The sequence below is a fragment of the Necator americanus genome, chromosome I (genome assembly GCF_031761385.1).
Source record: "Necator americanus strain Aroian chromosome I, whole genome shotgun sequence".
Classification (NCBI taxonomy): Eukaryota; Metazoa; Nematoda; class Chromadorea; order Rhabditida; family Ancylostomatidae; genus Necator; species Necator americanus.
The window spans coordinates 3873088-3887692 of NC_087371.1; the positions used below are offsets into that span (position 1 = coordinate 3873088).

At 40.6% G+C, this 14605-nt stretch overlaps 2 protein-coding genes across 3 annotated transcripts; both read right to left on the bottom strand.

Moving 5' to 3' along the window:
• RB195_004404 (uncharacterized protein) lies at positions 1-4410 on the bottom strand (the record flags this gene model as incomplete). The annotated part of the gene is made up of 10 exons (XM_064182232.1): positions 1-99; positions 157-330; positions 397-504; positions 1418-1508; positions 1570-1718; positions 1772-1914; positions 2029-2137; positions 3478-3586; positions 4003-4162; positions 4290-4410. The coding sequence occupies 10 exons, from the start codon at positions 4408-4410 to the stop codon at positions 1-3; spliced, it is 1263 nt and encodes a 420-aa protein (XP_064033499.1).
• A 3902-nt stretch (positions 4411-8312) lies between these two features.
• On the bottom strand, positions 8313-13469 carry RB195_004405 (uncharacterized protein; the record flags this gene model as incomplete). 2 transcript variants are annotated; one of them, XM_064182233.1, is made up of 11 exons in its annotated part: positions 8313-8438; positions 8656-8738; positions 9063-9156; positions 9214-9321; positions 9379-9469; positions 9547-9695; positions 10284-10426; positions 10482-10590; positions 10846-10954; positions 11833-11992; positions 13388-13469. In XM_064182233.1, 11 exons carry the CDS (start codon positions 13467-13469, stop codon positions 8313-8315), a joined length of 1254 nt encoding a protein of 417 aa, XP_064033500.1. The 2 variants fall into 2 exon arrangements, with proteins under 2 accessions (XP_064033500.1, XP_064033501.1); XM_064182234.1 differs by lacking the exon at positions 13388-13469 and adding an exon at positions 13034-13127.
• Positions 13470-14605: the final 1136 nt, after the last annotated feature.

The window sequence follows — 14605 nt, forward strand, 5'->3', positions numbered from 1 at the left end:
TCACAATAAACCGTAGACTGCTTTCCGTACGAGTTCGATAGCAGCTGGATTATGCATAATGGCCATATGTTCTGCTCCTGGGATTTCGTGAGTGGTAACCTAAAAACGAGACCCTATTCGTTGGGAATATGTTCCTCTTTCACAGCAAGAACTGACCTGTTTTCCCTTATTATTAGACTCATTCCACCGTAGGCAGACTTCAGCTGATCTTCGATTCACTGTCCCATCACCGTCCCCGAAAACAATCGAGGGCGGATAATCAGGAAAGTAACCTTTAGCCCAGCTAAACTGTTCCGGAGTGTCTAAACCAGTGCCATAGATGCAGTGCACCTGAAACATCCGTAAATTTTTCCTCTCAAAATCTTTGAATGGGGGTTTGAGGTTCTTATGACCTACTTTAACTCCTGGTGGATCCAAGTTCCCATTCATTTGTGCGGCCACCTTATATTGTTCCCAACCTGTGGTATAATTGATGTCGTTGAAGAATTCTTCAACGTTGGCGAGCTGAAAGAGAAAATTCTGAATGACCTTTTTCCATTACACTTCAACAATGGCACTACACTACCCCAAAAACAAAATCAAGAAGGAATTTCAAAAAAATATTAGAGTATAGAATGAATCTCAATATTACGATTATTTCATGCAACACAGAAAAAAGGTCAAAAAAAAAATATAGGTTTGTCGTAGACCGGCCAGTCCCGCCACAATACGAAGAAATTAGAAGAGAGTGAGTGCCATTTTTAAGCCTTGAGCTGCTATGGACCTTCGCTCATACGTGTTAGCACATAAGTAAACATAGGTAAAGAAGAAATCGTCACAAATAGTGAAATGTCTTGCGCAGATCCAGAAAGTTCGGTCAGTTCACGTTATTTTGTCTAATGTTATTGTGTGGTTGGCGAAAAATCACATCTCTTCCAGATCTTTGTCAAAAAATCTCTTTATTGATAAAACTTTTCTGCTTAATACTATATAAAGTGGATAAAGGATAAAGTGTCTGGCATTAATCAATCCGTTAGCCGATGTGTCAAGTCAGTGCTCTTACCCTCCCAGACAAGTCTGGTACCAATTTATTGAGATAAGAGGGAGGGAAATTTTGGTTGGCACTAGGACGGAATCGAACCTCCGATCGGTCATGCTACAGCCACAGCAGAACCTCTTACCGATTGCGCTACACCGTCCGCCTAATGGCATATAGCTTTGAGATCTTCCGCACAATTTGGTCGGCTAAGACTGATCGGATTATTTTGATCGGGTATATCCTCAAGGTGATTCTTCGTTCTTTTTAGTTTCATTTCAACTGCTTTATTACAATGCAGCGGGGGAGTTGTTTGCAGTTTTATTCGAATGAGTTCGAAACTAAATGCTGAACATGTTCGCATATTCGCGTGCACCGCAAGAAATAAATTGATGGACTCACCGTGTAGTTCTTCTCATATGTACTCGCTAACACTTCACTGTTATTCCATACAGCAACACTTGGAAAGAGGAAAGCTGACGAAGTGAAGGACCTACGGAGGAGGCTAACTGACTTCAAGGAGCGAGAGGTGTCGGGAAAAATAGAAAACACACCTTTGCATTGCCCTCAACTTGCTGGGCGGCAGAACTATTCTGTAGTAGTTCATGTTGTAACCAGATGCAAATAGTCGAACTATTTGCATAGCTCCACCCCATGCAGCCGCAAGTGAGACATGGGATTCGATGTATTTATCTTTCCAAGCCTATAAGTACATCGTGTTTATTGTAATTGAGGTAAAATCCTCAAACAACACACCTGGTCAACGATATTGTTGAAAAAGTAGAGCATCATAGGGTTACCCATACTATGCCCCAAAGTGATCACTTTGGTGTTACCATTGTAGCGGTAAGTGGTCTCAATGGTGACTTTTAATAAATCAAAGTAGAGATGCAGCTCATCTGAAACAAAATTTGTGGTAATAGTACATACTTTTTTCTCGTAGTTATCAATAGCCATGAAAGAGTTAAGAGAGTACTGAGTTGGGAAAATAAAAAAACTAAACCGTCTCTAACTTGGTGACCGCCGCCAGTCAAACGGCGCACCCTGAACACTTTTGCCGCTTCGATATCCCCATGTTGTCATCATGCTTACAAGTGTAGAAAAATACGAGCCAGTCGATGCCTGAAACAATTCAATTTCTCTTCCTAAAATGGCTGGATATAGAAACTCCACAGAAACTCTGTGGTTCTTAGGGTCACTGTCCAGCAGCGCGTGTGCCGATGGATGAAAAAAGAGACTAGTGGTAAGGTTTTTTCGTGTCACTATCACGAGCGAAGTGAACTTAATGAGCATAAGCGCAAGATACCGTTTTCTGGCGGACAGTAGACTGATCTTAATGGCCTTAAAGGCATTATCCCCCGAATCTGGGGTGATACGGGTTTCAGGTGGGTTGTGCCTATACGGGATCGTAGGTTGTGGGGAAGATGGTGATTCCGTTCATCTCTTCATAATCGCTGTAAAAAAAACGGCCCGGAAGATGAGGCTTCGAGCGTTCCTGGGTGCTGTTGTCTACAAGAGTTATATTGAAGCGCACCAGCCTTGTGTACGCGCCGCATCTACCGGGCCCGTTTTTTACGGCAATCAGGAGGAAATGGACGGAATCACCCTCTTTTTCACAATCCATGACCCCGTATAGGCATAACCCGCCTGAAACCCGCACCACACCAGATTCGTGGGGTGATGCCTTTAAACAACCCATTTTTACTTCAGCGCGAAGCCTAAGTAGACCATGAGTACTTCGCACACGTCCATGTACCAAACTCCTGTAGAAGAAATGCTGTAGCATTTGCGTGAAGCAAATTTAAAGGCACCAAATCACTAATCTGACGTGGTGAGCGATTCCGAGGGAAAAGCTGGAGATGAAATTGTAGATGGCGGGATTCGGGATGGTTCCGCTCAGCTCTTCCGTCGTAAAAAAAACGGCATAGAAGGCAGTTTTTTAACGACGGTTTCAGTTCCAACGCGTCACCATTGTGCACGCGCCGCGTTTACGAGCGAGCGGTCGAGGATTGAAAAGGTCTTCACACCAGCCTATTCAAGTAAAACCAAAAAAAAGCTCCCGAGGAGACGGGAATGTGTACATAGAGGAGCGTTCTAGCGCACCTCGTCGGAACTAAATCGGTTCCCACGCCGTTTTTACAACGATTAGGGAGAGATGAGCGGAAATTCCTCGTATTCCGCAATCTACAACCCCATCTCTAGCTTTTCCCGCGGGCTCCCTCATCACCCTCGGATTCGTGGTATGCTGCCTTTAACTTCTTTAAGGTAGCTTGACTAGTTCCATAGGAGCTTTTGTAGTGAGGAACACAACTCAACTTCAAACAGATCCATCTCTTTCTTTAGTATTCCTACATATATGGGCCCATAAAGAGGGAAAAAACGTGTCGGGTTTTGAAATTGCAGTTGACTCATCCGGTCCCTCAATCCAAAAAAAGAGGTTAGGAAATGATTCATAAACTGACCTTGCTCTTATCAAGCCATTCAATCGAACTGGTGCCACCAAAACCGGGAACTCGAATGTCAACACCTGGCATGTTTGAAGATAATCCAGTCGATGAGTTGAAAACCAGCCTAGAAAACGGAATCGTAACATGTCTTTCGAACATGAAAACGTTTGCTAAGGCAAATATTTACTTTCTAAAGTTAATTTCACTAAGTTTTCGCTGTACTGTATCATGTTTACGCTTAATCCCATGAACAAAACAATTAAGCGCTGCTAATGAAGTGTAGCACCTATCATCTCTCATAGTCATCCTTAAAACGGAATTGATAATTTTTTGATTAAAACAGGGAAGGTCTTCCACCGCCAGCATAGTGCTCAAATTTTGAAGTTCCTGGATGCACATCAGCTTAAGGACCCCATAATTAATTACGAATAATTTTTTTATGGAAAGAATACAAAAGCGAAGTGATTGGAAATGCATCGATCAAATAAAAATGAATAAATCTTGAGTGGAAATAAAATACTGTAAATGTGAAATGCTTACATCATATTATCCACCCAACAATCGATAACCACAGGTGCAAACAACTCCAAATTCAACCATAGATCAAAATAATCAGTTGTCTGCTTTGCGCAAATATAATGTACGGTTGTAGGTTTCCCTGTGAGATTCGCCTCCAATTGACTTCCACCGTCACCAGGTACTGTAATTAGATGCGATTTACTCGTAGAATGAATGAATCTTTGTGAACTTTTATAAACTTTTATAATGGATACTATATGTAATCGATGAAATATCCATAAATGTTTGTATTTTTATTAATGACCTACTGAGAATTACAGGATGCTCGGGTTTCTTCTTAAAACGTGTTCGTACAAACGGCGACATGCATTCTACGACAATTATGCTCAAACCGATCAAGAAAGTAAATCCAAGTATCCGTAGAATCATCTGGAATTTGTAGCTTAAATAACATTAGCCGAAAACAAAATAAGTATTCACCATAAATATCGAAGAATAAAGAGCAAACGCAGATAAAATTTATCACCACAGCGGCAGATTTTTGCAGCGCAAACAGAGGAAAACCGTTATCACTACGGTCTTTGCAGCATAGAACATTAAACAATTCACAATCAGGCAAAAAATCCTTTCTTAGATTAGAAAACCATTCAAAGAATGTAACTCAATGCCGCATAATCTCATAATCAGTGAAATCTTGAGGATTGAGTGATTTTTTCGAACAGCCTCATACTCAAGGGTAAAAAAAAAGAAAATCCGTTGGTGCTGACTCTAATGAAGATTCAAACGAGTAGTAGTTCTGCAGAAACATTTGGAAAAACTACAGTAATTTTAAACTAAATTACTGTAGATTGGGAATAGTAATATAGTAAGTCAAATCTAAAATTTCGAGTGGGGGGGGGGGGGAATCGGAAATTGTTTTTTTTTCAACATTATCCGAAATAAATTACTTTTAGAAAGATCGCTGTTTGTAGAAACATCACTACAGTTACAAACTGGTATATTTGGTTATTATTACTACCAACTTTAAAGCCAAAATGCACAAAAAGTTGCTCAGATTCCCAAAACGCAGCAAGTTAACCCTTTTCTATTAGCAAACTACTGATACTGAAGTCGCTGGAAGTTAACTGAGCAGGCGTGCGACCATTTATAGTCGAAAACATCTTTCAAGATAAATTTCTCCTAAAATTTCGGGAAGCATACAATGTCAAAATGTTCAAAAGTATCGATCAAAGCGTAGAGATTTCAGATTGAAAACGCTTCGAAAAAAAAAAGAGAGAAACTAGCTTTTAGGAAACGTTGAGCAGCAACGTTTTCGGTCTTTAAATGTTGCTGAACTACAGCGAATAGAAAAAAAAACTTCCATTATTCTTTAGCATGACTAAGAATAGAAACGTAATCCATTACAGCAAAAGCCATCAAGAAATTCGCGTATAAAAATCAGAACGTTAAGACATTTACTGGAAATCAATTAACTTTAATTCCCAGAAATGCTTATGAAGCCGGCTTGACGATATGATCTCACTAAGAATCTCATCTAACCGTGAAAGAACAGGAAAGAAGCTGAGAAAAAACTCTTACGAGGGCTAAAAAGGTGAAAAGGAAGCTCTTCAAAACTACAACTATCTCAATATTCGTAGGATCTTCTACGGAGTTCAGCGGCAAATTGAGGACGTTCGTGTCTAAGAGCCTACAACTGACCGGCGACTAATCGGTTTCAGATCAGACGAGCTCAAATCTCTCAGGTGAGTGTCCCAGAGGCAAATAACACACAGACACACACACACATGACTGACCGTTGTCGATGCAGTGTAACAAGTCAGAGTCGATAACACCACAAAATCAACTGATCACAGCTGTGATAACTACAGCAGACGTATCGCATTCCAGAAATTATGGACAGCACATAATTGGAAGGAAAAGGTGCGCGTAATCGATGCGCAAGGAAGGAAAAGAGAGATAGTTGTTATCCTTTATAAAAGATATCCAAACCAAACTAAAACTAAATCAGAAATCATTTCTAATGATTTTAGTGATTTTTAATCTGCTATAATTTTGCTGATCCCTTTCTTTTCTTTCCTCTCTCAATTGTTCTCTCCTCCTTTATTTTCGTTTCTCCTTCCCTTCCTCTCGTTTCTGCTATCCTTGTCCTGGTCCTAATTTCATGTAAATGGATTTTAGATAGCAAATGGATTCTCTGGACCTTCTCCGGGAAAGAAGCGCAGTAAGAAGTACAGGCGGCAGGGGATCATTAATCATTTGCTGTAGTAGAAAAACGAATGTTGGTGAAGTCATAGCTGCGATAGTTGGAGCCGATGCTCCGACCCCCTTCATTTCTGGATGGTTGGCGAAGGGTCCCTCATCACTTCAGCTGTAGCCCATGAGCTAGATGAATTTCACCTAACGAGTGTCCAGCACCTCCCCATCGCACCTATGGATGAAGTCATAAAACAAAGGATTGATGGCCCATTATTATAGTCTTCCTACACTCTATACGCCTGAGGCAATGAACCAGGTACAGATACCTTACATTTCGGAATGAGCAAAAAAAAACTGAAAACTGTACGGTTTAGGATTCTTTTTTAGGATTTTAGGATTTAAATTTTAGGATTTTAGGATCTAAATTGGGGATATCGGCTCTCGAGAATTCCAACACTCTTCCTCATCCTATCTGAGTTAAAGACCGCATGGGATGGCATTGTTGAGAGCAGTGGGACACTCCTATTTGACATCAGCGTTATACATTGTAGATCTTTCTACATATATTCTTCAAATATTTGATTTTTTCTTAGCTATTTTGGATCTATAACACGCACCACTCTTCATCTTAAGACACTGATAACCATTAACAAATCTTTTTCAATTTTCCCCGGTCCAATCTTAATTTTAATGAGATATTGGCATTACCGTTGATCTCTCGCAGATGATCACCCGTACCCATCCCCGTTGCCGGAGCTTATCTTTTCTGATACTAGTCTCAGTGTTCTATGCACTTATCGGCATTTTATTTATTTATTTTTCAGTACTACCTCTTTCTCGTTTTAGGCAGTTTCCCACTTTTTTCAAACGAGAATACATGATTTATAACGCAGATGTTGATTTCAAATGTTCTTTCCACTATCTTTTATCGACGTTGTTGGGTTGGATTTTTAGCGTTATTGTTGTCATTAGTATTATCCGTAAGTTAATTGTCGTTACCAGACAAGAATTTGTCTATGTAGAAGCAAAGTTTCGAATAAGGCAGACGACGTAGTGGTTTCCCAATAGGAAACCAACGTAATCGTAGAAGAGACTCAGACTTCCCATCCACGTCCGTGGATGCTTTGGGGCTCATTTGTGTACACTTGAAATGTGCAAGAGGCTAGTAGAATTGCATAAGTGATGTTCTGTTCAACCAATAACTGTGATTCTGTTCCAGGTACTTCTCCATAACTCTTTAGCATTTACTAGTTTTCTTGAGGACGAGTCAATTTTAAACATTTATTTGTTTATTTATTCATTACATGGTTACCTATGTGTGTATGAACCGAGAATACAAGGAACAAATAACACAAATATACAGTTTAAAAAATTGAGTAGTAACACATACATTACTCAATACAATCAAAGAAACCTCTTATCACTCGTTTGCTTGAGGAATCCGCCAACAGCTCTCTTAAATAGTGAAAACGTGGTGTGTGTGGGAACCCTTTTGCACATAGTCAAGTACTCCTAGGCAGCTCTGTTAACGAAAAAATATTGTCTGACTAACTATCTATGGAAAAGTAAGGCCAATCTTAAATGTTGGACCACAACTGACTGTCGATTTTTGAATGGAGAAGAAATTAGAAATTCCCAAGTAGTACAACCACAAAGAATTCCATGAACTGTGATAAGATCATTTCTCTTTCCTGTTAGGTAAAGAGCTTCTAACTTCAATCGTCTATTCCTGGATAACGCAGCAAGTATTGCAGTATAATCAATCACCACAACCAATCAATAGTCCACAACATTTGATAATGATTTTTCTAGTAAAATTAATCTGAGTTTATTATTATTTCGAAGTTTGTCTGCAACACCTTGCTTCAAAGGATTAAAAATAGTAGTTCTACAGTCAAGAATAGGTCGAATTTAGATCTTATAGCTTTTAATAGAATATATAGATCATTTGTCATAAGACATCTGAACAAATGAAACAATTTCCAGGTCATTTGTGAAGTGATTGACTTTTTGTAAAGGAATTTAGCATCTAACGTAAATATAAATATATATATATATAATTCTACTGTTGAAAGGCTTAGGTGAACTCGTATAGTTTTGTCCTGGAGCATTAGCCACAAAAAAGAAACCAAGGTTCAAGTAAGTGGAGAGGTTGTAGTCGCCTGGTTCGAGCTAATTACAACTTGTCGAACAATTTCAATAGTTGTGGGATGATGAATCGTGTGCATATGATCGCCGCCATCAATTCGATGTACTGTCACCTAAACATGGACCACTTTATTATGAGACACAGTGGAATGTTGCCTATCGGACCATCGTTCTTATCATGTTATGAAACAATCTTGAGTAAGAATCAAGAATGCTGTACTGATCAGACTTTGATCCGGTGCTGGTGATGATGAAGTTTAGCATCACGTTTTTAGATCCGTGTATAAGAAATAATACTAAGAAATAACAATAAGAAATACACGTAGTTACCTTCTTTCCAGCGTTATTCCCCGGATTCCAATGTTTACACAATTCCGATGACTTCTCTTCAACAGTACCATCGCCAGTTCCTTCTGAAGAGTCAAATATCAATCAACACGACAGAATAGGTTGTCGACTGAAAGACTCCGTACTAGCTCCCAATTAAAAATTTTATCGAATCCAAAAACAATTAGAAGTGAATAGGATTGAGGTAAAACCTACAGTATACTAGGGACATAGAGATAACATTACAGCTATGATTCACAACCTGCGAGATTACACATACATTATTTACAACTTTTTAGAACCCTATATTTGCGGCAATTTGTACAGTAACAATAGATCACGATTATCACCAACGATGCTTAAGATAACTCCGAGTTCCCGACAATTCAAGTGAATGTTAGAACTCTTACTTCTTATCTCTAGTGGTTGTTTGTGTGGGAACGCGGAACTGGACCATACCAATCTGTTAATTGTTGGCAATCCAACCCCAAAGATGCAGTGAACCTCAAAAATCCTCCATCAAGAAGAAAAACAGTTCACAATTCAAAACCTCAGACTTACCATCACACCTGGTGCTGCAAGTGTCCTATCAACGATACCTAACCTTCCTATTTGCTTCCACCCAGTTTCATACTCCAAATAGGAGAAGAATTCTGGCATATCTGCTAACTGCATTCAGAGTCATCGAAGGGAAAGTAAACTCTATATTTTCTTCTTAACACTCACAGTATAGTTTCTATTTCCGACGGTGGTCATCAATTCGTTACCACCCCAAGCCATTCTTGTTGGGAAAAGACTTGCTAGAGATGTGAACGTTCTATGAAATACGAATTTATGCTCATAAAAAAAATGCAGAAAAAACATGCCAAATCTACGGTTCATAAGTTCCTTTACCTCTGTGCCGGTCGAAGTTTCATTGGATTCAGAATGAAATTGGGAACATCGAAATTATAGCCAGATGCATAGGTTTGCAACGTTTTCATGCTGCCACCCCAAGGAGATCCGATCGATATAAGTCCTTTGATATACTTATTCTTCCATGCCTAAATATCAGGGCTACTGAAAGAGTGGTTATGGACTGCCGTCATACTCCGACGCCGTTGGCAGAGACAGAAGAGAACCAACGTTGGCTAATTTGGTTTTACTACCGGTCGGTACTGATTGTAGACGATGGAACGATGACCATCCTTCTGGAAGAAATCAACAACTATCAAGAATAACACAGCCAACGTCAGTTTTGACGTCAGCGCCAACGGCGATGGAGTATGGCGACAACTCCTTCTGACCGTAACCGCACAGCGATCAAAAAATCGCAACCTCACGAGATGGCGGCTTTACATAAGCGCTCACGCAACATTACACTGTTGATCAGAACTTTCTGGGGTAATGTGTAGTTGGATGAAAATGGGGGCACTCAGTGTCGAACATACTTCTGGAAGTAAATAACTAAACCATTCGGGAGAACTTAGCATTAGTCTTAGAGGATCTATGACATGCAAGCTAAAGTTACTAGGAGAAAAAAATAAGATAAAGCGTCCAGAAATAAGGGCCATGGTGAGTCCCCCAACTACGTTTTCTCCACTTTCTGAGCAAACTTTAAATCACTGAGGCTCTGGTAACAACTCAAATACCTGATCGACGATTTTAGTGAAGAAATGCAATGCGACAAGGTTCCCCATACTATGACCAATGAGCACCACTTGTCGGTATCCGGCATTATCGTAAGATCTTTCAACAAGGGCTTTCAACTCTTGATAATAGACGCCCAGATGTTCTACAGAAACACACATAACACCAATAAAAGTCCTGGAATAGTTTTATTTTCGTACCTGGTGCTAGTCTGAAGTCGTATGGTGCTCCAGTGATGTTCACATCACGCCGGAGACCCCATTTCACAAGATTCTCCACTAGTAGGAAGAAATACATCCCGGGAGCAGCCTAGATTATAGTTTTTTGATGAACTGGTTCCCACCCCAATAAAAAAAAACAAAAAGAAAAGAAAAAAGTGTTCTCTATGCCTGTCAATCGATCACACAAATAGAGGAATACAAATGCACCGAAGAACCTTATTTTCGAGGTGGATAGGTGATGAGAAACGCAGCGAATTTTTTGAACCTACCGAGTGATGAACAGAACGAGACACCACGCATGCTTTAAGACAGACCACTGAAACCAAACGCCCAGACCACTTACTCTGCTTTTGTCTAGAAATTCAACAGATGACGATGTGCCAAACCCTGAAACTCGAATATCGACACCGGGCATGCTGGAAACTTCCCCAGTCTCAGAATTGGTTTGCAGCCTGGAAAACACAATAGTTGACTTTTTGGCATAGGAATAAGATATCCCTAAGAATGACGCACCGTTCCACAGGATGCTAGACAATAATTAACACCCGTTTGTCTCATAAGCCTTTGTTGGGTAAAATAAAGTTGGAAAAGGGGACAACTCAGTAGCGCCCTTATTTCTCGAAGTAAATAATCAAATTAATCGGGGCCCTAAGGCCTAAGCATTAGTCTTAGAGGATATATGACATGTAAACTGAAGGTACTAAGAGAAAAAACTAAGTTAGAGCGTCGTAATATAAAGGCGCTACTGAGTGCCCCTACAACATTTTTCCCGCTTTTGTTCACATTACTGACAGCATAATTATAGTCGGGTCAAAACGAGATGAATCACGGTGCATTTGCGTACGCGCTCGGAACAGCGCGGTGAAGGCAGCAGTTGGAACCGAGGTGGGACCACTGCAAACTGCAGCGATGGGTGGTGCAAGCAAGGGTTCCAGAACGCACCCAACCGCACGCTCCACCGCACCGCCTCGAGAGAAGCCGCGTACGCAGTTGCACCGTGCTTCATGTCGTTTTGACCCTACTATATAATGATCATTTTTACTTTTTATCATCCCCCACGTGTAGGTGAGGATTTCGTTTTATTCACCTTCACTGCAACACTAACACTCTGTTCTTTTCGTCCGTGTTGCGACGCATTGATTACAAGATAAACCTCAATTCAGTTCATCAGAGGAAATATGTAAAGATGCGTTCATAGCAATGAATACATAAATAAGCAAAGAACTTTATCTTCAATGTTTTTGATTATGAAACATGTATAAGGTCAAGTGCTTGGATTTTGACTAGAACCTCTTTAAATTAAACCTAAACAAGGGAGAAAAGACCTCACATTAGATTGTGGGCCAAACACTCGATTGCAATCGGCAGAAGCTTTTCCAAATTCAACCAGAGATCGAAAAACTTGTGCGTACGCCGTAGGCATAACGGATGAACAACGTCCGGCTTCCCGGTCAGGTTCGCCTCCAGCTGGCTCCCAGCGACCCCAGGAACTACAAAAATAAAGCCTTTGAAACATCTTTTCCAAAAAAGGACGAACTATATGCATGTGCAACCCATCTTTTACTGCTTTTTCAGATGATGGATTGCTCTCTTGTCTTACATAAAACTTAAAATAAATACGTTCAAATACTACCTCTGACAATCCCTGACATTGCGATTCAAGTCTATTAGTCTAGCAGAATAGTGAAGATCTACCTTAGTGAAAAAGATCACACGTTTTCTTTTTCTTTGATAGCACTAGCAAGGATCCAACTGAATCCGCCATAGTTTTTCCTTCCTAAATCGCCGCTTTAAGGCTATGATGAACGGTGAAATGCGGTCCAGCTGGCGTTAGTGGAATAAAAACTATGGTACCGACAGTAAAAACAACCTCCTTCATCGACTGGAAATCGACAGCTGACCTGAACACCAGGAAAAATATCTCTATCTAGAATCCTGACGGCAGTTGTTCACGTCACTGTCTACTGTCCTCATTTCCGTATGCTACTCCATACATGGCACTAGCAAAAAAGTCAAAAATACAATTCCCGGAGCTGTGAACTCATTCGTTCATAGTCATTTTTGGTAGGATGATCCCTACACATAAAACTCAAGAATCTCTTAATGTAATCAGCTTCTAAACCATTAACACATCACTACACAAAAAAAAAAACGATGCCTCATGGTCCAGAACAAATGTCATTTCAAACTGATCAGGTTAAGTATTAGGTTTTGTATATTTTCTTCAAAAGGCATCCTACTGTAAGTCCAAACACTCCAATGAAGCAAACAACAGCTGCTGTTAACATCTTAAAGCAATAGTCGCTCAGCATCCCTCAAAATACGAATGCGAAGTGGAGGTAATTAAATTACGAAATCATCAGCACCCCTACTGTCGTCCTTCTTAGGACAAAATACCACTGAAGCAAACGCTTTATTCCTTACTAAACCTACATAAGACTCTGCATGGCAACGAAGGAACCCGACTGGACTGTTGTCAGGTATGTTCGCAATTGCTAAATTTGTGAGAAATCTAAAAATCTTCCACTCACTTAAGATAACCGGGTGAAAAACGTGAGCAACGTCTCCGCTTGCAAATGTAAAGCAACAGAATAATAATAACAGATTCAAAAGTCCGTGCAACATCCTCTCCTAGAAGGAACAACTAGTGGAGCTGTAGTTTCCTGAATTTTCAAAGAAGACAGTAACCGCAACACTTGGGAGGGAATTGACAGGTGGGAAGTTGACGACAGCCTACACGACTTTACAAGGAACGAGATTATGTTGTTTTCCAGCCAGATTAAAATCTACTGTAACAAACTGATAAGGAGAATAAATGGTCAGACACGCTAAGAAATTAATACCAGCCAGACGACCTCGTGACCCCTCGAACACATTGTCTCAACCGCAAAACATAGCTGTGTTCGGAGCTACGGCTCCGCACCCTTTGTAGTGTATCGTTTCGCGAAATAAATTTATTGACATCATAAAAAAAATAACACGAGAATAAATCCACGTTATACACCGTATACAGTAGCCACAGAGAAAAAGAACCAAATTCCGAAAGTCTTCAGTGGCCATACATTAGTAGGATCTAAATATTGGAATAAAACTGAACATCAGTGAATTCTCATTTTCAGTATTAGTTGGCGAATATTTGTTAATTGTTCTTCGTATGGTTTTTCCCAACTGTCGCGGTCCCACCGGAACTACAGAGAGATTAGGAATATACGAAGTTATCCGGGCATCTCCGACAGGCATGGAGCGCCACACAGACCTTCTCTATAGGACAAGTCAGACCGGATTCAACCACCATGAAAAGCCGCAAGGGAGGTGGCTCCGTTGCTCTGCGATGGCAAAAGATCTCCACCCCGCGTTAGCGGTTAGAAGTTCTTAAGCCTCATGTCCACATTTCAGTTCCAGAGTTATTTTGAAACAGCTTACTTCGTGTCTTCTTCATGGTAGCGTAAGTTCCAAGGAGCTGCCACTAGAAAAGCATCAAATGCGGGATCTCTGAAAAAAAAAACTGAATGTCACATCCATAACTCAAAATTTCATAAATGAATTTCATGTTCTTCGTATGGTTTTTCCCAACCGTCAAGGTCTCAACGAGACTACGGAAAGATTAGGAATATACGAAGCTAGCCGGGCATCTCCGACAGGCATGGAGCGCCACACAGCCGTACTCTGTGGGACAAGTCAGACCGGATTCAACCACCATGAAAAGCCGCAAGGGAGGTGGCTCCGCTGCTCTGCGACGACGAAGGATTTCCACACCACAAGTGGCTAGGTCACCCTAGGCCTCATGTCCACAACAAAAAAATCAAGCGATTAATATGCATACCTCATATAATAGATGTCTTCCGCAGCTTCATGGTTTAGTGGATTTCACATGAAGGAAACATCCGCTTACTATCACATTTTCGTCTTGAAGTCCTAGCGGAGTTAACGACCAACTGCTACCTTGCTACACCTAAAAGTTCGAAAAATAAATTCATCCTAGGCTGCATACTGTGTACAAACGTTGATGACGTCGAACGACGGTCTTACCAAAGCAGTACATTACTTACCTCGTACCTCCGAGAGCAGAAAGAAGCAGAAACACAACCGCCGCATTCCATAAG